At 40.9% G+C, this 24,131-nt stretch overlaps 2 protein-coding genes across 2 annotated transcripts in view; one reads left to right on the top strand and one right to left on the bottom strand.

The window, feature by feature from the left end:
• Positions 1-14,846, bottom strand: part of ranbp3b (RAN binding protein 3b) — a 15,356-nt gene extending 510 nt beyond the window's left edge. The window contains exons 1-16 of the mRNA XM_080010642.1: positions 14,795-14,846; positions 14,146-14,182; positions 13,005-13,094; positions 12,842-12,913; positions 12,236-12,301; positions 10,626-10,718; positions 10,387-10,496; positions 9,974-10,093; positions 9,776-9,876; positions 9,585-9,660; positions 8,896-8,992; positions 3,462-3,586; positions 3,226-3,346; positions 2,720-2,862; positions 1,108-1,294; positions 1-871 (exon numbers count right to left, since the gene is read on the bottom strand). The exon at positions 1-871 is cut by the window's left edge and continues 510 nt beyond it. Coding sequence (XP_079866768.1) covers positions 828-871; positions 1,108-1,294; positions 2,720-2,862; positions 3,226-3,346; positions 3,462-3,586; positions 8,896-8,992; positions 9,585-9,660; positions 9,776-9,876; positions 9,974-10,093; positions 10,387-10,496; positions 10,626-10,718; positions 12,236-12,301; positions 12,842-12,913; positions 13,005-13,094; positions 14,146-14,182; positions 14,795-14,827 — 1,515 coding nt within the window. The 5' untranslated portion in view covers positions 14,828-14,846 and the 3' untranslated portion in view covers positions 1-827. The remainder of the gene's footprint in view (positions 872-1,107; positions 1,295-2,719; positions 2,863-3,225; positions 3,347-3,461; positions 3,587-8,895; positions 8,993-9,584; positions 9,661-9,775; positions 9,877-9,973; positions 10,094-10,386; positions 10,497-10,625; positions 10,719-12,235; positions 12,302-12,841; positions 12,914-13,004; positions 13,095-14,145; positions 14,183-14,794) is intronic.
• A 7,072-nt stretch (positions 14,847-21,918) lies between these two features.
• Positions 21,919-24,131, top strand: ccl25a (chemokine (C-C motif) ligand 25a). Its single transcript, XM_080011593.1, has 5 exons — positions 21,919-21,962; positions 22,461-22,538; positions 22,648-22,765; positions 22,901-22,991; positions 23,077-24,131. Exons 2-5 carry the CDS (start codon positions 22,475-22,477, stop codon positions 23,125-23,127), a joined length of 324 nt encoding a protein of 107 aa, XP_079867719.1. The 5' UTR covers positions 21,919-21,962; positions 22,461-22,474; the 3' UTR covers positions 23,128-24,131.

The raw sequence follows: 24,131 nt of genomic DNA, 5'->3' as shown, positions 1-24,131 counted from the left end.
GCTATCGTCAACAATTTCAGTGGTCTTGGCTAACCATTTACCAACAGTGCATATGTGTTGAGTTTCTTTGTGAAAATGATAAAAAAAAAAAAGAAGAAGAAAGCAAAAAAAATAAAGAAAAAAAAATAAATTATGTTTGCCGTTAACTAAACTAGCAGACTTGGTTATTGGGATGGTGGGTTTTAGGAAAGGCAGAGCTCGACGTGGAGACGACTGAGCGGACGACTGGTCTATACACACTGCGGATGAAGCTCCTGTGGCTCCAGGAGGGTCGGCTGTTAGTGAGTAAAAAGGTCCCCAAGTAGAAACTGCAGTCTTAACATGTGCCATACTTTAAAATGTAGAGGAGAACACCCTTAAGCTCATCAATATGATGAGCTGACGAGTCCCAAAACAAAAGCTTTGAAGTCTTTTTTTTTTGCTGTTGAAGGAAGAAGGGAAGAAAAAAAAAAATTAGATACCCGAAAAATAAAAATAAACACAAAAAAAAAAAATTTAAAAACAACAAAAAAAAAAACAGCTGGGGTAGGTGGGTGGGGTGGAGGAGTAACGACTCCGAGATTTAACGTTGAATGCACAGAAGATGGACTGCACAAAGTTGGGTGGGGGTGGCTGGGTGAGGTTGGGCGGGCGGGGTGGGTGTTGTTATCCTGGAGCTAGGCTTCTAAATATCCCAAAAAAAAAAGAAAAAGAAAAAAAAAAAAAGTACTGGTCTGGAGGACCATTGTTGGTCAGGGCGGGGGTGTCCGTGGAGATGTCTAACAGCAAAATGCCTTTGACAGCACAGCCAGCAGCATCCTAGTGGGCTGTCCTCCTGCAGGGCGGCGCTATGTGCTCCCTGCAGCCTGGCTCTCCCCACCCTCTGTACTTCCTGGAGACACAGAACAACGGCTTCAATGGCGTCTGGTCAACAGCACCATTTTCTTTTGACGAATACTTGGGTACAGATCATTTTACGAATACCTGGATATAGATAATTGGAAGATATTCTGGGAATAACTTGTCTGACTATTGTCTTGTTTCATAAGATACATTTGAGGAACAATCACACACACACACACACACACACACACACACACACACACACACACACACACACACACACACCTGTGGCAGGGTTGGAGCTTGAGGCGGTGTTGGCCTCCTCGTCGCTGTCATCCTCATTGGACTGCGGTACCTCCGCCTCTGGGATACTCTCAGTCGGGGCTTCGGGCTCCTGCTCTGCACGGCTCTTCAGGGCCAGGATGCGGTGGTGCAGCGCAGCAGCCAGCTGCCCGGTGTCCTTGGAGCTGGCCTGGAGAAAGAAGTATTCATAAGATCCTGTAGTGGTAGCTGGTTCACTCTGGCCTTCTGGCTTCACACAAGAATAAAGAAGCAAATCAGAAGACATTAAGATAAACATAAAGATTCACAGATGCTTGAGGATGCAGTTAAAGGGCAGAACACACATCTGGACCTTCTGGATGGTGTTTGTTTGTTCATTGAGAACACATTATCTTTTACAAGGGTGCCCCCGAGCACAATATAAGTCAAATAAATTCAGACAAAAAAAAAAATAAAGCACACAAAATAAGGTGTACAAGATGTGTTGGCGCAAAGCAGACCGCGTAAATAGTCCCAAAGCAATGCCACATGCAATGCCATGTCAGTGATTTGATAGAAAACACACATTCATCAGCATAAATATTAAATAAGTTTTAAAAACATCCATAGGGACTAAATGCTCAAGTTTTATTTTGTCCTAGAGAATATTGCAATTACACGGAGCCAAGTAGCCAAGGGGTCATCTGTGTCATAATAGAAACTATGTGGATGTTCTCAGCATTTAGAAACGTCGCAACACGATGAATAAGCAAACTCTCATCCCTCTTCCATGAAAATGTGTACGGTCTTTCATTAAAATAATTTATGAAATTGAAGCAGTTCTGATTTCCCTCTCGGGATATTAAACATCTTCCAACCATCAAAAACATCTACCTGTCATATCGCTCTCTGCAATGATACATTCTGAGCCCACAAAGACAACAAACCGCTTGACTCCATGGTGACAGGGACATTTACCAACATACAAAAGCTGGTCTGGGACCAGACAAACCACATCATTGGTCTAGTAATAATAAATGTGTCTCCCTGACCCCATTTATCTTCTGCGTAAGTCAGGGTCACCAACCTCTGTAAATTTACAGCCGGAAAGAAATGTATCCAAATTTGATGAAGTCCGTAAATCTGTACAAAGTTTGAACTGTCCACGAAAACATTTCATAACCCGCTTGATTTCTGTTTTTGTGGATCCAGATAAGAAATAACATTCTCCTAAGACATTTAGAGAGTACACACTCCGATCTGTTGGCTGTTTTCAGAACAACATAGGAAGTCTGTCATCTGACCAGAGCATCTATGCATGTGCGCATTTCCAAAGTAATGCAGGGAATATGCCACAGAAAAATCTGGCTTTCATTTCCTCCAGACCTTTATTTCACTGGGAAATACAAATCTGAGCATTCAGAAATGAGCTGTTTAACTACACCACGGAAAGAAAAAAAAAAAACAACCTCACGCAGTGTGTTTAAAACTCCCAATTCATTTCAAAAGAGCGCCCTCTGCTGGTACACAGTGATGCCGCTGTCATCACTGTGTGGCATGTCACAAGAAGAGGGAGCTTTCATCCAGGTATCTTACCTTCACACACATAACCTGGATGTGTGTGTGAAATACTTACAGATATTAGGAAGACCTTGACCCCCTGGTCCTCTGTGTCCATGGCAGTGATGCGTACGCTCTTCTCGCTGGCCTTGTCCACTTGCATTTGAGGCCACAGCTTGGTGTTGAGAATTAATCGGAGGCTACCCTGGGTCCTCATCACTAGAGGGCACACACACAGACAGACCAAATTACTAGAGCAAGGCACCCCAAAATGGTACAAAAGCATAATATCTCATTACCTATCACCTTGACCATAAAGGCTTACTTTGAGAAAATACATTTTTAAATTAAAACATATTTTTAAGTAAATAATTACAATTTGTTCTTGAATTTGAATTTCTTCATCGTACATTGACAGCAGGCTACAGCTCTCGGGCCACAGGTCGGTGCTGAAGTCTTTATGTTCCTCACCAAGTGACTTCATTGCTATCTGAGCGAAGTTACTGTCGCTATAACGATGAGCTAGAGCTCAGAAAAGACAAATCATTGACGTATGAAGCAAGCATCGTTCACTCCTGTTACCTAGACGGGACTGTAGCGTGCCGTCGTCCGTGGACGCCATGTCGTTGAGCCTCAGGAGACCTCGACCCCTCTCGATCCACGACTGGGCGGTCTTCTCAAACACGAATAACTTGCACTGTATCTGGGGGCGGAAGAGCAAAGCAGTGTGTCACGGTATGTCACGGTGTGTCACTGTGTGTCACGGCGTCGCCCTCCGATCGGTGTCCGAACAAGCGGGGAGGGATTGAGCGAGTCACCTGCAGAACGTTGCTTTCCGACTCCTCCCCGGTTTTGACGTCCACTTTCTCTAAGATGCACTTCTTGGCTGTTGCTTTGGTGTAGGCTGCCGCAGACTCCTCCAAAGACTCTGTTGCGCTGTTTGCTGGAAAGCAAATACTTATTTATTTATTTATTTATTTATTTATTTATTTATAACAATACAGACGTCAGGAGTCTTTATGCGAATGCGTTCAGAAAGTTGTCTATTGGTTTTGGGAGTGTTGGCTCAGTATAGAATGAAGGGTTATGCAGTTGGTGTTGTCAGTGGAGAACTTTGAGTTAATATAGTTTTGACAAATGAACTCCTTGCCCATCGACTGGGTTTCTGTGTATTTTCAGGCTGTCTGTGTGCATCAGATAATTCCATTTAACACAAATTTTAACTAAATTTAAGCATATATCTGGACAAATAATTTCTCCCTTAATCAATAAAGTATTTCAGGTCGGTATAAATGTAAGTACAAGACACACACTGAGCACTTTATTAGGAACACGTACTAATACTGGGTAGGGCCTCCCTTTGCTCTCAAAACAGCCTCAGTTCTTCTTGGCCTGGATTCCACAAGATGTTGGAAACATTCCTTTGAGATTCTGCTCCATGTTGACATGATTGTATCACGCAATTCCTGCAGATTTGTCAGCTGCACGTTCATACTGCGAATCTCCCGTTCTATCACATCCCAAAAGGTATTTACTGGATTCAGATGCAGTGACTGGGAAGGTACTGAAGGACATTGAACTCATTGTCACGTTCATGAAACCGGTTTGAGACTACTTTTGCTTTGTGACCCGGTGCATTGTCCTGCTGGAAGGAGCCATTAGAAGATTGTGCTCATGAAGGGATGCACATACATCTGCAACAAAACTCAAATAGGCTGTGGCATTCAAGCGATGATAGATTGGTATTAAGGGGCCCAAAGAAAAAAATCTCCACACCATTACACCACCGCTACCAGCCTGGGCTGTTGACACAAGGCATGGTCCAAGGATTCCTGTGGTTGGTTGTCTGTGTGCCTCAGCAGAAATCGAAATTCATCAGACCGGGCTACGTTTTTCCAGTCTCCAACCGTCCAGTTTTGGTGAGCCTGTGCCCAATGCAGCCTCAGCTTCCTGTTCTTGGCTGACAGTATTGGAACCAGACGTGGTCTACTGTTGTAACCCATCCGCTGCAAGGTTCGACGTGTCGTCAAGGCGTGTAGACCACTGAGATGTTTTTTCTGCTCACCACAATTGTACAGAGTGAGTTATCTGAGTTACCATAGCCTGTTAGCTCCAACCAGTCTGGCCATTCTCTGTTGACCTCTCTCATCAACAAGGCGTTTCTGTCCGCAGAACTGCCGCTCACTGGTTGTTATTTGTTTTACGCACCGTTCTGAGTAAACTCTAGAGATTGTTGTGTGTGAAGATCCCAGGAGATCAGCAGTTACAGAAATAGTCAAACCAGCCCGCCTGGCACAAACAATCGTGCCACGGTCCAAAACACCGAGATCACATTTTTTCCCCTGATTCTGAAGGTTGATGTGAACGCTAACTGAAGCTGCTGACCCGTACCTGCATGATTTTTTACATTGCCCTGCTGCCACACGATTGGCTGATTAGATAATGTGTGAATAAGTAGGTGTACAGGAGTTCCTAATAAAAAAAAAAAGTGCTCAGTGAGTGTATATTTGGTACAGGGCCGAGTGTGGGTATTATGTATTAGCCAGAAACAGGACAGGTAATGAGGTAGATGATTCTTTAAACTGATGACAATCGAAATGTTACTTTTTTCCACAGAACTTCGGACCACTAAGAAGGATTATCTTGGGAAAAAAAAGGGGGGGGGGGGGGTTCGTGGATAACAGGAGTGCAGCAGGTGAATATGAAGGCAGGTATTAAGTTCAGTGGTGGGCTTAGGGTTTCAAAACATCAGAAATGTTGACTGATGCTGAAGAACTTCATTCAATTGGAGACGGGTATATGGAAAAATCTCATAGAATGTTTTCTGAAAATAAAGACCTCATAAATTCAAGATTATTCAATGACTTTTAGGCTGAATATCTGAAAATTGCTCATGTAGGAGTGCTTATTTTAATGCAATAGTTCCCACATGGTGTTATTTTTGCATCCTTGGCTATAACATCTCTTCGCCATGATCTTCTTTTGCTGCTTATCTATAATTTCCTGCTGTTGCAGTGACCTCATTTCCCCAGGAGGATTACTAAAGTTCAGCATCTCTCTCAATACCTTTAATCCATGATGTATAAAATCATGAGATGTCAGAGATACGGCCCGCCAGGAAACTTTTTTCTTTTATTAAAATATTTGCATTCAGTTATTAACAACTAAGTGTAATAAGTATGGCCGTCAATTAACCGCGTTTATTTAGTTAATCATAAAAAAAAGAAAACGCGCTTAAAAAAAAAAAAAAAATACGCAATTAATACATTTTGCTTTAAGATATTGATATAAACAATATATTGACTTCTAAAGTCACCTTTTGTAATGTCTATTCAATGTTTTACTTGTCTGCCATAATGTAATGTCTTTTAATTGAAATATCTTCATTTGGGGGCTTTTCCCAGCAAATATTGATAAATGTGATTATTTATGATAAATTTGATTCATTAAATACAGATCATCTAACTATTAAGGACGGAATCTCAGTGTCTGTCTGTGTGTGTGTGTGTCCTTCGATTATCTCGACAGCGGTTCATCCGATCGACTTCACACTTGGCAAGTGTATTGCTGGGGAGGACGTGCAGTGTCGAATTTGGTGTCATTTGAACATGCAACACTGATAATATGAAAACACTTTCAATAAACAGCGAACTGTGAGCCAGCGAGGGGCGGGGCTTCAGGGCTCTGCGACTTAGTCACAATTTGAATGCAATTTTAATCTTCCATTGTGGAACACAGAACTGAATGATTGACGTTTTGTTGAACATTAAAATGTCTTAGAAAGTCCTAAATTATGAATGGGCATGCACTAGTGTAATTCTTCTTAATTAATTTGATTAAAAATTGTAATCGATTGACAGCCCTAGTAATAAGCACAGTGAGAAGTTTCTGTGATGATTAACGAACTAAAACGAGCACTACGAACTATCTCCATCCGCAGGGAGTAGGAAAAACTGAGTTGCTGCATGAAAAATGGCTTTAAGTTAGCCTAGCATGGCAAGAATGCTGCTAAACAAGAAAAAGGTTGACACAGAATGTAGGGTATTTATAGATAGATGGAAAGAGCAGTTTTTCTTCTGAGAGGTACATGGCAAAGCTATATGCCTTATTTGCTCACAACAAGTGGCTGTAGCAAAGGAGCATTAACATCAAACAACACTATAAGACCCATGCAGAAAAATATGACAAGTAAACAGGGCGACTATGAACTGAAAAGGTTCATGAGCTAGCATCATCTCTAAAAAAAAAAACAACAATCTATATACTCCATATGTCTAGAGACACATGATGGAGCAGTTGAGTCCAGCTATATCATTGCCAGTGAAACCGATGCAGTGTCCAAAACGCTCTCAGAGGGGAATTAGTGAAGACCTGCATGCTAAAGGCAGCCGAGCCGGTATGCCCTGAGAAGCGACAAGCTTTAGCTAACGTTAGCTTGTCGAGAACTACTGTGGCTGGAGATTTTAATAGTCAAATTTGAGTCTTTTATTGCATTCTCTAATGCTATTGATGAAACTGCATATTTGACAATCACTGACGAGTTCATAGAGCTCGTGCCAATGACAGACACTACCAAGGCTAATGACGCGGTCGCTAGCCTTGTCGGGGCCCTCAACAGACTGGAGGTGGACTGGAGTCGCGCAGTCAGTGTGGTAGCAGACAGTGCACCATCAACGGTCAGGAAAAGGGCAGGTGTGGTTGTAAAACTCAGAGAGAAGGTTCAGGCTGTTAACCCAGAGCAAGTGTTCTGGAACTTTCACTGTATATTACATAAAGAAGCCTCAAGCAGCAAGAGCCTGAAAACGGGCAACGTCACAAGTGTCGTTATCCAAACTGTGACTTTTATCAGCGCTAAAGGACTTCACCATCGGCAATTTGAGGCTCTTTTTATCAGAACACAATATCACGCACGGCTTGCCCTTCCACACTGAGGTCCGCAGGTTGAGCCGAGGAGCAGTGGTCAAAAACTTCTTCAAATTACACACGAAATTGCCCAATTCACGGAGCAGAAAGGAAAGCCACAGAGACAGAGTTGACAGAGTGAGATGAGCCACACTGGCTCACAGATCTTGCCTTTGTAATGGACATGGACATGCAGGGCCGACAACAAACTCGTGAGAGTACTACGATAGCGTCCGAGCTTTCCAAATGAAACAGTCTCTGTGGGAGACGTAGCTTTCCCAGCACAACCCAGGCCACTTCCGCCGTCTAAAATCTCTACCTGTCGACATGGACAGTATGGATACATACAAGAACATGCTGTCCAGGACTACATGCCAGTTTAACCATCGATTCACTGTCTTCATTCAACTGGAGTAGGACTTTGCACTGTTTTGCTTTCCGTTCACCATCAACGCATCAGATGTGCCAGAGAAACTCAAGATGGAGCTCATCCAACTGCATTGTAGCGTACCGTCGAAGGATAAATTTGCATCTGTTGGATTGGAATCCGATCAAGGTCTAACGCCAAATTACACAAAGATGACAGCCTTTGCAACAAAGATGCTTTGTATGTTTGGGACAACATATCTATGCGAGCAGGCTTCCTCGTGATGAACATTGACACGTCCAAACCGTGCAATCGGCTGACAAGCGGACATCTAAATGACATAATGAGAATCGCAGCTACCAAGAAACTGGTCCCCTATGTCGACAGGCTGGTAAAAGCCAAAAAGTGTCAGATGTCAACCAGCGAGTGAAAATGTAAGTAGCCTCTTCCTTTTCACACACTCAACTGCACATATATTGCCGTCCAGAACCACTCACAAATAAATTGCATTCTTTCAAATGTAGAATTAATGAATAACACTTGAACTTGAGATATTCAAACACAATATGTGATTATTGTTAATAGTTGTATGAAAGTGAAACAGGTTTTCTATGGCACTCATGATCGGCTATTTGTTGCACTTCTCTCTTCTACTTGATATGTATTCTTGTTAGTAAAATTTCTCATTGATTGGTATCTGTAGGCCTTCTTGAATGATTTCAAATAATAAATCCGCAAGTAACCTAAATATCCATGTGTTGAGTCAAATTGATTAAAGCAAAAGATAAGCTACATTTTGAAAAGGAGATATTACTACTTTTAATTTAAAAAAATGAATAAATGTACGATCTCCAACCATGGCAAAACATAATTTCAACTTGAATGCTGTTCAGGTTTTCAATGACAATCCGGGCACACAGTTAAAATCTGTAGTTATGATCATTAAGCATGCTTGTCTACACATGTCTGTTTTGCTTGTTTACCTTTCTCTAAGGTGGAGTCCTGTGATGAGGTTTCTGATGCCAGTGTGCCCAAAGACTCTTTAACTTCCTCATTTGACGACTCACCCTTGGGTGGACTCTGAAAATAATATACATCATTTATGAAAAAAAGACTGGCCATTTAGAGATTTACACCACAATTTAAGGAATACATAGACATATATACACAAACAGATTTAGCGGTAATCCAGAAGGTAATCCTATTTGATACATGTTTTTGATAGCTTATGTATGTGCTGCTTTATATTGGTGGCGGGGCCCTCTGTTCAGCGGCTAGAATGTATTGACATGCAGGAAGTGAAAGAAAGCCACAGTGAATTCTGTAAAGCACCAGTACAAACTTGTTTTGGTCAGTAAACTGTCGATATGGAATAAAGTTCACAAAAATAAATAAATAAAAATTTTGAAAAACTGCATCCTCGAAAAAAAAATTTAAGATTCCCACCACCTCAAGTGATCAAGACAAAAAGATAATAAAAAATATCAATTTAAATCAGAATCTCTCAGAGGGTATTCTTTAGATAAAGCAAGGGACCATCAAAGCGAAGACGAGGATGTTGAAAAATACATTGCAGTTTCGTATGGAATTCTGGGATTTGCAGTGTAATCCTGCCCACAGAACATCTTATGGATTGTCACTAAAAAACAAACAAGAGGCCGTGTTTGCTCACCAGTACTCGTTCTGACATGTTCTGTCCAAAGACAAATTTTGCCCCGGATTCTATATTATTTGTTGCATTTTTTGAGCTGCAGAGAGGGGGAAAAACAATTGTAAATTAGTTTGAGTCTGAGACTGGAGAAGCGTTTCCAGAAAAAGAAATAATAGAAAAAGAAAATCAAGAAAACTTCCTGCCGACATTACCTTGGGGTGGAGATGTACTGTAGGAAATAGTTGGTGCCCTCTGACTGAGACTCTAGTGACACACCGTCCTTAGATTTGTCGCCTGTCCTGTTCTCTTCCAACTAGGGAGGAAAAGACATGTTGATAGAGGCGAGGCTACGAGGAGGAACAACCCATCGGTCAATAGGGGACATGCAAAATAATTCGAATGTATGAAACCTTTGCTCTGTCCTTGATATTCTGACCAAACACAAAGGACGCTGCTACGTCCGATTCTTTCTTCTCTCCTCTGGTTCCCTCTTTGTTACCACTCGCTCGGTCTTCCTCTTTTTCATGTTTCTATAAAGAGGAAATGGATTATATGTATGAGGTTCGCATTCATTGGGCCAGTTCAGTCACTGATTCCTATTCTGATTTAAAATAAAAAAATAAAAAATAAAAATAAAAAGTCTCAAGTTTCCTTGATGAAGATGCCTCACAAGTGCTTCAGACCACCCTGGGGTGGCAAGACTCATTTGGGGCAGAGTCATTTTCGTTCCCATTAAAACTACAGGACATATTACCGTTCTTTTTCTATCCAGCCAAAAAACAAAAAGACAGGTTGAGATGAGACGGTGGCCGCTGCTCCTCACCGGTGATTTAGCTGTGCTGACCGAGTGCTCTGTGTTGTTCAGAAAGAGCGACTGGGCCCCAGGTGCCTCGTCCGATGACTTTTTCACTCCGTTGGTCCCACAGCTGGAGTCTGCCAACATAATGATAAAGGGGGAACATCCATCCATTTTCTGATACTGTGAAATGTAGACTTACTTAATTTGTCTAGGGGACAAAAATCAGAAACGCCGTAGAGGCAAAATAGTGTGGACACACTCACTCGACTCTGCGTGGGTCTTGGAGGGTGGTGCTTGGAGCATGGCAGGACGAAGGACACTACGCTGCTGCTCCTTGGGTTTCTGACTGGGGAGGCCTACAACACACATTAAACAAATACCAATGCCCTTGCTTTAATAAAAGCATTTCAACAACTTTCCTTGTAGAGCCCAACCGGTGCCAGATTTTTTTTTTGTCCGACGCCAATCTGATTTTAGTGAGGCCTACGAATTTCTGAAGTTTTGACTGATATTTTGTCAGAAAGTGCAAGATTTTCCAAATCTATTTGAAAAGCTTATATTGTATTAAAGTTTCTATATTTGGGAAAATGTGATTTATAAGCTAATAAAAAGAAATAAACACTCAAATAAAAACACACAAAGAACTTTTTGAAAGATAAAAATGTAGAAGACTATATTCAATATTATATTATATATATATAATATTGTAAAATATTGAATATATTAAACTTCAATACGTGAAAAGAAAATGTAACTTTGATTATACAATGAGCAATTAAATAAGTAAATATAGAAAACACAATGGTCCCTCCCCTAAGTTATGTTGCAAAACAGCGGTAGAACTGCTTTAGAGCAATATTTACCTAAATATTTGACGTTATCTGCACATGGAGCGAGAGTAAACAAACAGGGACTTATAATGCCTAGTCGGACTTCCGTGCTTATTTTGGTGAGCAACTCAAAAGTAGAGTAATAAGTCACTTATTACCTTACACAGAATCTGTGCAGACAAGTCTTGCTGTTGAGAATATTGGATGACGGACAAGTGACACTGACAAACATGTTATTACAGAAGTAGCAGGTGAGCTGCTGTGGGTAATTCTAGTAAATAGCAATAACAACGTTCAAACAGACAAGTAAAGGATAAATAATCAATGTTTTTGTTTATGATACTAATTTAAAAATGAGGACACATCGGCTGCATAACTGTCAATCCCGATGTTGTCAAAAAAGTCAAATAATGACCGCTATATCGGCCAAAACTATATATATCGGTCGGCCTCAAATTCCTTGTGAGTGTATTGGATCTATATTAGTATCTCTGGGCCTGCGTACAAACGTTTTACACATAATTTTGAGATTCATAAATATATTAGGACTTTAATTTGTGCTCAATTACAAATTTAGAACTGCCCCAGATCATTTGCACAAGTCATAAAAGCCTCATAGGCCTCAAAAAAAGATATAGATACATCACATCACATAAACCTCATTAATCTCTCAATTCACATTAATCTCCAAGCAGGTGTGACAATAACACCTCATGTGGCATCGGCTGCCTGGCTACAGGGACACAAGGTGAGCTGAAAGTGACCCCACGTTTATCCTGCTGGTGATCAGGGTAAACAAATTCTATGAGGGCTCAGTCAGACTTTATTTTGACTGGAATTAGACAAAGCCAGCAAAGAAATTACAGCTAGTGGGACGCTTAACACGGGTCAACAATAAGTAGCAATTTTTTTTTATTTTTTTTTTTAATCCAGACAGGTAACATGATTGTACAAGACGCAGCAGTTGTTTCAATATGACTAGTGCTATCCACTTTCATATGACTGATTTAAAAAATAAAATAAAATAAAAATTGTTAACTAACCTGAACTGGGTGCTTGTCCGTGGATAAGAGTGGGTGGCTTCAAACGGAACCCCATAGGCTTCTCCTCTGGCCAGATGAAACACAAGAGGAGGCAAGGGTATTAAAAAAAGAAGGAAAAAAAGATCCAAGATGCCAAGCTTCGCAGGCAACCTACAAAGAAGGTTACCCTCCATCTGTCTTTGCACCTTTGTAACCACAGGACCAGTTTCTATGGTAACCGTGTTGAACTCCAGAGCTGCGCTGCTGTCCGAACCCTGTGCTGTAGGACCATAGCCGCTGGGGCGTCTGATCAACTGTGATCAAAACCTCTCTTTCGCTTCACCTCAGAGCCTTTGTTGACCCATTCCTACTTAAGGAGTTTTAAGGCCAAATTCCATATAAATTGTAAAAAAATATATATGTCAACAACCCTTTGAAATGTGAACATAAATCACAAGGCTTCTTAAAACCAACTCCTGTCAGCAAATGTCATTGTACTCCAGCCTTCTACTCAAATGTATGCCCTAAGATAAATAATCCCAATGAACTTTAAGGATGAGCAGATATCAAGGCTGTGACTCCAAAATTTTCTAACTCCTCAGGACAAAGACAGTTGAAACGGCTCACCTGGCTCAGAGTCAGAGTTCCCAGTTGGAGACTGGCAGAAACTTGAGGGCATGAATACATTGTTCTTGGGCACTGTGAATGGGGAGGATAGACATGACACTCAGCATACAAAACACTGTCCAGATCACAAGCAGGAGTGTGCTTAGTCACCGTGCAGCCTCACCAGAATGTGAAGGTGGGAACTGTTGTGTTAGTGATGAGGTTCTCTCCCTTTTCACCGGGGGGCAGTAGCTTCCCTCATCCTTGTCGGAATCTGTGGGAAGCCATCAAATATTAATAGCTCAAACAGCCTGTTAATACCTTACTTAATAAAGACTAGGGATACAACGGTATGTTTTCGAATCGTTCGATACTCCCCCTACGGTTCAATACGCACCAATACCAATCAATACGATACCACGGTAGAAGTCCATTGGACGTGCTGGCGAACCATAAGGGTAAGTGCCGTAAGTGCTGCTTGCTATTGAATCCACTGGTGCATCTCCACTGACCACGTCAGCCGCGCGGGGTCTGTGCGGAGCCGCACAGCATTTCTCTATTTTAGTGCGAGAGGTTTTGGGGTTTTTTTGGACTGCGCGCGGCCTCATGAGCCCTTTCAATAGAAACACAAGATAAAACTACATAGAAATGTTTTTGTAAAGAGTGAAATCAATTTAAATGTGTTTTATGAGTCAACATTGTACCTAGAGCTGCTGTCTGATTTACTTATTGATCAAGACCCATTTTAAATACAAACAACAAACATATATTACAACTACCCCGGGGTTGAGGGGTCCAGTCCGAAAACAACCAACCCCCTGGGATGGTCGTGTCCCTTTTTATCACAAACTTAACTTCAGGCACTCTCTCGCTCTCATTTCCACTCGCACTAGTGTTGGGTCGTTCAAGAACGATCCGGTTCTTTTGAACGGCTCTTTTGTGGGAACAAAGGGAACCGAGTTTCAATGATGAGCCGTTGTTTTCTTTTTTGCCAAGTTTTACAAACCACGAATGAACTTGAAGTCCTGTCTCCCCACTCCCCCCACAGTTATACACAGAGCGTTACACTAGTTATTTATGGAAAAATACTAAAAATATAAATCATTTTTTACACATTTTAACTAGTGTGTAAAAAAAAAAAAAATATATATATATATATATAATTTTTTCTTCTTCTTCTTAAATATTAAGAAACTGTGCCGTGGCCCAATAACTGTGATAGATATCGAACTGTGGGCCCACAGTTACGTTGCATCCATAATAAAGACGGTTCAGATTAAAATACTCTTTGCAGTACAGCTGACAACTTGCATGTCAAAATATACCTTCTCCATCTTCTGCACTTGATCCTTCCGCCGATCGCTGTGACAGACGACAATGTGATTGATTAGAAAGAAACATACAAAGAGCAGTAATATGAGCAGAGTGAAGTTCTTTAAATCATAGAATTCAAAAACAGAATGAATATTAGCTATGTCTCCATTTGATCATGTAGCACTCAGCATTGCCGTTGAGGTTGATGCAAGTGAAAGCATAAGAGATTAGCAGGCCAAATAACGTGTCAAGTTATATAAGATTTTGTGAAATTGGATGTCTCATTCAAACTTTTTACAGGAGATGGGCTATAGAGCCAAATAGATTTTTCATTATTTTAAAAAGGTATGCAATAGAATTCAAATTTTTCGAACAAATTTGCAACCCCAGTTGCAGGTTATTTGATAAAAATGGTTATCATGACAATTCAACTATATTGTTTATTTTAGACAGTATTATAAAAGACATACTTAAGTACCTGCAAATAATATTACACAGCCCTATTTTTCTATCATTATCTCGCACAGTGGCGGATTTAAATACAGCAAACAGCTCTCATCCAATAAATGCATTTATCGAAAACAGTGCAGCCTGGACGTCAATAAGAACAACAATCACACAAATGTAACTTCAGGCACAAATAAAAACAGTAAACCTTACCTTCTGTGCTTTATCTTTTTGGAAAACAAACATAGGAGGTGCTATGGCAGGCTTTTCTGTTAAGAGAAGATGTGGGCTAGTCACACTTGTTAAAAGTTGGGTATAACACAAATCAGGTCTTTTAAGTTTCACTTGATGGCTTCAGGGTCTAAAATAGCCCAGTCCGTACCCTACTAACACCTTGGCCTAGATTCCCCCCCCCCAAAAGGGAAGGGATGTAAACGATTAGAACCTGCATGTCAACACAGACGAGTGTTATTATCATAATTACAAACTCACACAGTAATCACAAAGTCATCACATCAATATCTAACATTCAACATCTTTCACCAACCCAGTCACAGAAAACAAAGGCATACAAGGACTGAAAACCACCTTTTGACCCAAATAGAAATATTTTAACTAGAACTCAGTGAATGAGACGAAAAAAATATATATATATTTGTGTAATCACATTTAAGTGTCATAGAATGGACCTGCACACGATGACATCCAAAGCAACTGCTATGGACAAGACACCTTTCAAGCGCCACAAACCTTTCTCTGCTATTTTACGTGGCCAAAATCCAAGTGTGCTTGGTAAATAAGAGCACATGATTAAGCTGGCTGGAAGTCAATGCTTCTTTAAACATAACCGGTATAATATTGCTCAAAAAAAATGGACAGAGTGTGTGTATAAGGAGCGAGGAAGCAGTCAGGTGCTGGATGTGAGGTGTGGATCCATAGAGGGATATTATATAATGCATTAATTACCACACGCGACGTATTTAGAGGGGGATCGTAATAACTTCACCTCACAACAGTTGTTGACCATACACCGAGCATCGAAATTGAAATGCTATCATCATAATTGGGATCGATTTTTCCCTACAATGTTGTGAGTGTGCACACACACACACACACACACACACACACACACAATGTATATCACCAGGCTCCCAACGTCACACACACTATGTTTATCACCAGGCTCCCAGCGTCGATATTAGTTGCTTGGGGAATAGGGTAATTAAACGGATATAAATATAACATTCAAATGAAGTAAGTGACCCGTATTTAGCAAAACAAACTGATATGTATCTGTTCTGTTGATCTGTCACGACAACATGTGGATATGTGCGTTAAGTGGCATTTACGAATGGAACTGAGTCGTCCCGGCTTAGAGCCTCCAACTACCATTAATACTAGCTGATCCGTTCCAGGAAACAGCCCACACCGCCGGTTGTTCGCCGCTAAGCACCGGGGCTCGAATGCTATGCTAAGCTAAGCTAGGCTCCAGTAAGCTAAGCTAAGCCTGGTAGCGCACCAACGCACCCGTTCATGAGTCATCACGCATGACTTGCGGCGGCGCCGGGGGACTCGTTAACAGCCACGGACGCTCACAAGCCACCGACGGAATGAATAATTACTTTGCGACGGTTAAATGGAAGCGAGTGAGAAGGCAGTCGCTCCAGCCGTTAGACGGAGACGTTCCTCCTGGTTAGCATAGGGCGCGCTCCCCGCGTAAATAGAACCCCAAACAACCCCCAGATGAACCGACACACACGCCAAGTTGTGTTTCTGTTGTAACCGCTGATTATCATCTAAAGAGCCGGCAAAAATAACGCCCTTCGCCTTTTCACCCATTCAACTATATTACTGACAGCAGCTAAGCACTGCCTCTTGTATTATAGCGTAATGTATATTAACTACAATGACCGGGTACTCTCGCTCTGACGGGAACACAATTCTCCCCACGAATTAGACGGAGCCCGGTCGAATGCTAACCGCTAGCCCGTTAACGTTGGTGTCGCTCAAACCGCCGGCGAACGGAAAACGGGCAGACCCTCAACCGGACCGGTCCCGGGGATCCTATTCGGGTGTTTTTCACGGAACCCCGGCGTGGCCTCGCCGGCGGACGCCGCGCGGCGGGGCGCCCTTTTTGTTTTGTTTTCTCACATCGCGACTACTCACCTTCGTTTGCCAAGTCCGCCATTTTACTTCTCCGCTCACACCCACAACCCACCGCGAAGACGATACAGTGGGAAGGCAGAGCCGAGCGGCGGCGGGGCGCTCCGGTCCACATTGTTATTATTCTTATTCTTATTCTTATTCTTATTCTTATTCTTATTCTTATTCTTATTCTTATTCTTATTATTGTTGTTGTTATTATTACGCGTATTGTTATTACTATTATTATTATAATTGTTGTTGTTGTTGTTGTTGTTGTTGTTGTTGTTATTATTACGCGTATTGTTATTACTATTATTATTATAATTGTTGTTGTTGTTGTTGTTGTTGTTATTATTATTACTGTGTGATTGCTGCAAACAATCAAACTCAATCAAAAATCGTCTCTCTTTGTACTTATTGTCATTATTGATATTATTATAATTGATGTTATTGTTATTATTATTATTATCATCATTATCATCATTATTATTATAATTGTTATTCTTCCGTACGTTTTTTCGAATTGCGTCCACTCCCATTTTTGCAAACAGACACATCATTCCATTTCACATGTCGAGCATATTTGTCTCATGCGGGCTATTACCTTTTCTTTTCTGCATGTGTAACCGTTATATTATGAATTATTCATGAATATCTCAACTGCTATACGCGCTCAAGTCCTCATACCTGGCACACAGGTGGCCCGCGGAGACGCGCTCAACATATTAAAGCTTGTGCGCAACAGCGCCACCGCGTGGTCGAGCTTTAAGCATTTTACACATGAACCGTGAGGTGGAGGGTAAACATTTTTGGACGGTGTGTTCCTCGGACGAAGGGGCCACGCACATTCAGGCCTTTACAAATGTTTCCTCCGTTTTGGATTTAGTGCTTAGCGCTTTTGTTTTTTTGGACTCTTTTGGCAGATATTTCACCGAATCTTCACCGAATCTGGCGCATACCATAATCAGAGGACCCCCAAACGAGACTCATGAGTTCGTTCTTTTGCCGTTTGTGTGTAATTGGTTACCAAACTTTTCAAGGTGTGGCCGGAGGCACTTAACGGGGCATAACTCTTCAATGCCGGATTGGATCGCAACCAAATTTGGGAGTGTTGTACACACAGCCACCATGTACACGCCTGCAACATTGCATACATTTATACCCACAGGGGGCGCTACGGGAACGATATAATGTGGTATTTCTACATTTCTGTCGTCTTTAATAAGATGGAACTTGGTCCACGACTCCTCCACCAGCATCTGCACAGCAACAACAGCGCCACCTTGTGGCCACTGATAAAAGACCACCGTTATTCAATGACCACCGACTTTGGGGGCTTCCTTCAACAGATGCAGTAATCACACCCATTTTCTTCAGGATATGCAAATACCTATTATTATTATTATTATTATTATTATTATTATTATTATTATTATTTTATATATATATATATATATTTTAATTGTTATTACTATTATATTGTCTTTTGATATTTTCATATATGTTGTCATAGAAACGTGGGTTTACATGTACATTATTATTATTTTTGTTGGTGGTGACGGTGGTGTCGGCTTTTTGTTATCATTATTATTATCATTATTGACATTATTGTAAGCCTAAAAACGTGGGTCAAATATTAGGATTAATTAATAAATGTTTTGACTGCAAACCTACCTTATCCCTACCGCTAGATGGGGATATCGGTACTGGAACTGGAACTGGAAAATAGATAGATAGATAGATAGATAGATAGATAGAGAGATAGACAGACAGACAGACAGACAGACAGACAGAAAAAATTGTGCCAAGTAAACAAAAAGAACAGGATGCAGGTGGAATGAGTACAAATACTTGGTTGCTTTACAAAATTTAGTGCAAATGATCACATTGGTGAGTCGACCGAGTGTGGTTCGCAGATGTACATTGCACAATATGAACTTGTTTTTTGGTAAAAACCAGAGCAAGCCGCAGTGTGTTTTATGATTTGTACCACACAGGGTTGGCATTTTTACGGGTGAAATCTTAGTCCCGAGGGGGAAGCCAAAATCAACACAACTTTACAGCAATTCTTTATCACTAAAAGTTTATTATTTTTCGTGTGTGGCCGATGTTTTTCTTGGAACATCAGTCGAATTTTTACGTGCTGATGTTTTCCTCGCAACGCCAATTGATGTAATAGAAATGGCATTTAAATCAAACAGACAAGACTTTATTTTTTTCTTATAGTCTGTGAAGATAAATCATCAGGTGCTTCACAATAAGAAGAAAATGGTTGGGTTTTTTTCGCTGCAGACCTCCCAAAGCACAGCCGCTGATTTCAAGGTGCACAAGATGAGCAGCCAGAGATAGAATCACACAGATCAAAACGAAGGAAACTTGTTTTAAAGACAACACTATATTAACCCCTCAGGGGGGAATTCACAAGTCTTGGATTTCCCAGAACTCAAACCACAACCTCGTAAAAAACCCACGCCCCTGAATATCACCCTACATGGAAATCAATAAAGGGTTATCTCATGTTAATAATTTACTATGTGGGCTCTACAATAATAATTAAAGGTCAGATCAGTGCACATAATCTTTTTTTTGTTGGTCTGTAAGAGCTCGAGCACAGCACTCAAAAGTTGCCACTCACACCGAAAGAGAAGACCTGCCAATGCCAGGCTTCACCCGACTATGATTCATGGCTTCTCAGGGATTTATTCTTCCAAATGAATACAGAAGTGACAGCAGCCATGCTGGCTAAAACAACTCGAGATGGTCCCATGATTTAGTTGAAGACAAAACTGGGTTCAAGCTGCACCACCGTTCCCTGACAGCTCCTCTTTCCCATCGTTCTAGTCCAAAAGCCTGCTCTGAAGTACCGTGATTGCACACATGGAGCCAAAAACAATATGTGTTCTGGAAAACAGAGCTCTCCTTCTGAGGCAATCATCGTTATCGCCCGAGGGCACAGCAGTGTATATATGGCTAATATATACATACTTTATATGCAGGATATATTTGTGCATTAAGAGAAGTTTGTCCACACCAATTTGCCCTGCCCCATATTTCTGGTGCGAGCGGGACACGCAGGAGAGTTTCAAATTGTCATGTTAATTGACGAGGTGGAACGCCGAACGATCCCTCTGCCGTCAAAGACGACTCTGAGGTTCGTGGAACGGCTCATTAGGCTGCCAGGGGTAAACAGTGGAGAACACGATCAGATGTCTTTCCGAGCACTCACGGCCCATTAGAATGTGGCACAAAGCTTTCAGTATTTAAACAAAATCCACTGTGAAATGGAAAGGAATACTTGGGGGAGTTAGGCAATGCTGACAGGACTTTTCAGAGGGCACCCACTCTCAACTGTCAGAATACAACGCAGCCAAGTTATATCAAGATACAAGTTGGGTTTCGCATTCAACCAAATTGTTTACCAAGATCTAGCTGCTGACTAACCCCAACTTCACTTGAAGTGCTACAGACACAGAAAGTTGACAGAATGGTAAATAATGAAATAAATGAAATAAAATATGTATACAATCTAAAAATAAACATTAAACATTAACAGGGAGAAGGACACATCAAACATCACATTTATCAGCTCAGGCAGTGCAGGGTACGCTAAAGTAAAGTGTGTTCCATACGTATATTGTAGTTAGTGCAGGAAGTGAATATATAATGATGGTACTAGCAGCATGTGGTGTGTTGAAATATTTTCTAGTGGTGTAATATGCAAATATAATACATATGTATTTATATACAGTATATACAGTATATATATATATATATGGTATGATTGCAGTTGCTATAGTATAATGATACTTCTACTACTACTACTATTACTACTACTACTACTAATAATAATAATAATAACAATAATAATAATAGTAATCATCATCCTCCGCATCATCATCACCCTCATCATCATCATTTTCATCATCATCATCATCATCATCATCATCATCATCATCATCATCATAACAGTTATACTAGTAATCATGATAATACTTACTTTGTGAAGTTGTTTTACCCAGAACAATGTATTGTTTGGATGAATTGAATGAAAGGAATCATAATCTACCTATTATAGAGAAAAAATGCTCATATGTTGCTGATTTCGTTTTTTATATTTTATATTTTAAGGAAAAGCTAAAAATTGAAATACCACGGTCTTGATATATATATATATATATATATATATATATATATAATTTGAGAGAGGGAATGAATTGGAAATATTTCGCAACATACTTTTCCCTATTCAAAAAAAATGTCCATGGATGCCATCGTACATCCCTGTTCACAATGTTCCAGACCAAATCCCAACTACCATCCCATAACACGTCAAACTGTCCCCTGCCAAGTTTCTCAACAAAGGGCAAGCTCCAACAACTGCTCCTGTTCATTTATTTATTTATTTATTTATTTATTTATTTATTTATTTATTTAGTTTCCGTGTGCCGTTACATACATGCAAGAGCAGGTTTTTCATGAAAAGAATGTTCTGTAAAACGCACGGCAGAAATGAGAGAGTTTCTCAACAATCCTGTCAAACGTTTCATTGGACTAAGGTGGAAATAAAATCCTTTGGCGCACAACACAGGCCAGACTCCCAAGTTTGTTGTTGTTGTATTTAGAGTAAAAAAATAGCATATTCTATACTTTTTTTTGCCTGGTGCCATTTAAGAAAGAGCCGGTGTGTTTGCATTACTCCTCTGTTCTTTCCATACTGTTTGCATTGTTGGTGGCAGGGTCCGTCACGCCTTCTCGTGCAAGGATGACAAAGTCAGGCACGTGTGACTGTGGATATGGATGGACGCACACAAAAAAGAGCAAAGAACAATCCCCACCAGCTCAAGTGACCAAGAAAAAAAATATCAACCTATCGGAAAAAGGCCAACTGCAGAGAAACGCATTTGATGAGACGCCACTTTTAAAGTGATGGGGAGCGTTTTGATGTTTGTTTTTAGCCACAAACTCTATGACGGGGCAACAGCGAGCGCCGAACATTATAGTTTCATGTGTCAGTCGCAAGCGCGTATGTCAAATCCAAAAGGCAAATCTCATCTCACAGGTGCCAGAATCGAAAAGGAAAGTAAAAAGAGAACTGTCGCCGAGGTCCAAAGGTGGATGAATTTATTGAAACATGATCGCTTGCACCACGCCCCGCAGAGCTTTTATAAGCATCTCGCCTGCACAGGCATTCAGACACGGGGGACACACTGCAAGTCAAACACCTGGGGAATAAAAGGTGAGAAACCTGCTGCATTTATACAAAGGGCAAATAAGTTTGGTGCTCTCTTCATTCCATCATTCTTCAGAGAAAAAAAAAATGTCTTTGTCCTTTACTCGTTTTTTTGGTATTTTTGATCATCGTTTTAGGGCATAGCATCACAAAACAAGTGTTATTTTAGGTTTTTAATTTTTTTCTTTACCTTTTTCTGTTCCTCTCCATTCAAACTGATTTTAAATAAGATGATGGGACTGAGTAAAAATCGAAATCAGTGGAATGCAAGAGGGAATACTCCCTTAAAAAAAGAAAAAACAACACAAAATTATAAGAAAGGGATTTCAAATCAATAAACCAATAAAGGGGTAAAACGGATTTTCTTTGTTTCCCAAAGCTAAGCTCCAAGGTTCATTTGAAGCGGGAGATCTTGTTGGGCGTGGGTGTATTGGCAGTAAAACAATCTCAAATTGTTCAGGGTCCCTGATCTCAATCTCTTCTCTTTGCTAATCATTCACACAGCTGCAGTCGGAGCCATGCACTTCAACGGCCTGTTCTTCGTCCTCCTCCTGACCTGTCTTTGTCTGGCGGTGGCACAAGGTAGGTGACTCCAAAATAAATAAATAAATACTGCCGTGCCATAATTGGAGCAAAGTCGATTGATTTTATGGCAGCAGATCGGAGGTGATACAAATCTCTCTTCCTCTAGGTTCCTATGACGACTGCTGTTATAACTATGTTCCCGAGGTCAAAAGGGGCATCAAGAGGTTGATTGTGAATTTCAGGATTCAGGAGATGGACGGCGGCTGCAACCTCCACGCCACAGTGTAGGTATCAGTGCGCCGCGGTGTCGCAGATCATGTCGGGAGATTCAGAGATTTTGAGAAAGGGGTTTGAGGAAGGAGCCCGTCCGCATGAGTGCCTAACACCAACCGGTTTCTTTATTTCCGTGTAACCTTTAGGTTTGTCCTGAAGAAGGGCCGCTTTCTGTGCGGCAACCCCAGTGAGAAATGGGTGAAAGACCAAATGCGGAAGATCAAGAAGATCAAAAAGGTAAATAGTGTTTTTCCCTGGAAAGCCTGAATGTCTGTGAAAAAGCATGAACGCATGTCTGAACAGATGTTTTGGCTCTGAGCAGTGGCGGCAGCAGCAGCAGGCGAAGCTCATTCAGCGTCGCTGGTCAGAATAGAGGCTGAAGAAAGTTGCCCTTGACAAGGACACCGTTATTTCTCCACCCTTAGGTGGCTACTGCAGTTTTTTTCTGGCTTTTTGTCTATCTTACACAGAGTGGGACGAGAAGGCCAACACCAATTTCATCCCTGTGTGTCTAGTACAGAGATAATGACAAGCTGTATGCTAACTGTTAGCACAATGCATGGCTGTAGATGGGATCAACTAGCCTAGCTCTTGTGAGATTAGGGAAACACACCCTCCAGCACCTCAAAAGCTGTGTATAAACTGATTTGAATCCACCTGTATTCTCGACTATTTTTCAACGCATAATCATTTATTCACACATGTAAGCCCCCTAAAAGTGTAGAGTATCCCTTTATGTGAAAGTAAATTTAAAGGGACACAAGTTCTTCGAGTCTTTTGTCGTTTGGCAGCTGAGGTAGCGGGTAGCCAGGTAGAACTGTACTTTTTTCTTTCACCGTTGCGTCAAGTGGAGAGCATTGTCCTCTTTCTCAGGAGCGTGGCATGATGCAAATAGCATCATGCCACGCAAATAATAGCAAATAATAATTGACCCATTTGGAACTGGGTCAAACTCGGGTTGCGTAGGCGGACGGACACACACATTGTGTATCTGTGTGAGAGGTTGCCGACCAGTCTAAACACATCGTCATTCTATTTCATGCGTGACAAAACACCCACCACAAAAGGCACAAAATTTGGATGTAATATATATGTAAGCGTGTGTGTACGTTTTGTGTGAGGATATTGTATAAAACAGGTGCTGTTTTTCTACTTTCTGGCATAAAGTGTCTTAATGTGTAATTCACGTTTTCAATATACAATTGCTGTCCAATATCAATGACTTTATAAAGGGGGTGTTGTGGGAAAGGAAAATGTAATTCAGATGTTGAATTGTTTTTGATAATAATTTGTTTTGTTTTGTTTCTTGTTTGTATATGTTAAAAATAAGCCTTTTTTCCACAAATAAATCAGAATAAACTTGCTTTATAAAATTTT

Source organism: Zeus faber, assembly GCF_960531495.2.
Source record: "Zeus faber genome assembly, chromosome: 12".
Lineage (NCBI taxonomy): Eukaryota > Metazoa > Chordata > Actinopteri > Zeiformes > Zeidae > Zeus > Zeus faber.
The sequence above is the reverse complement of the archived record's forward strand: the minus strand, read 5'-3'. Positions and strand labels throughout refer to the sequence as shown.

Excerpts from the sequence above, each read along its gene's own strand:
- ccl25a (XM_080011593.1), top strand. The coding sequence starts at position 22,475 with ATGCACTTCAACGGCCTGTTCTTCGTCCTCCTCCTGACCTGTCTTTGT. Across the intron at positions 22,539-22,647 it reads TTGTCTGGCGGTGGCACAAG|GTTCCTATGACGACTGCTGT; the intron begins GTAGGTGACTCC and ends CTCTTCCTCTAG. Across the intron at positions 22,992-23,076 it reads AGATCAAGAAGATCAAAAAG|TGGCGGCAGCAGCAGCAGGC; the intron begins GTAAATAGTGTT and ends GGCTCTGAGCAG.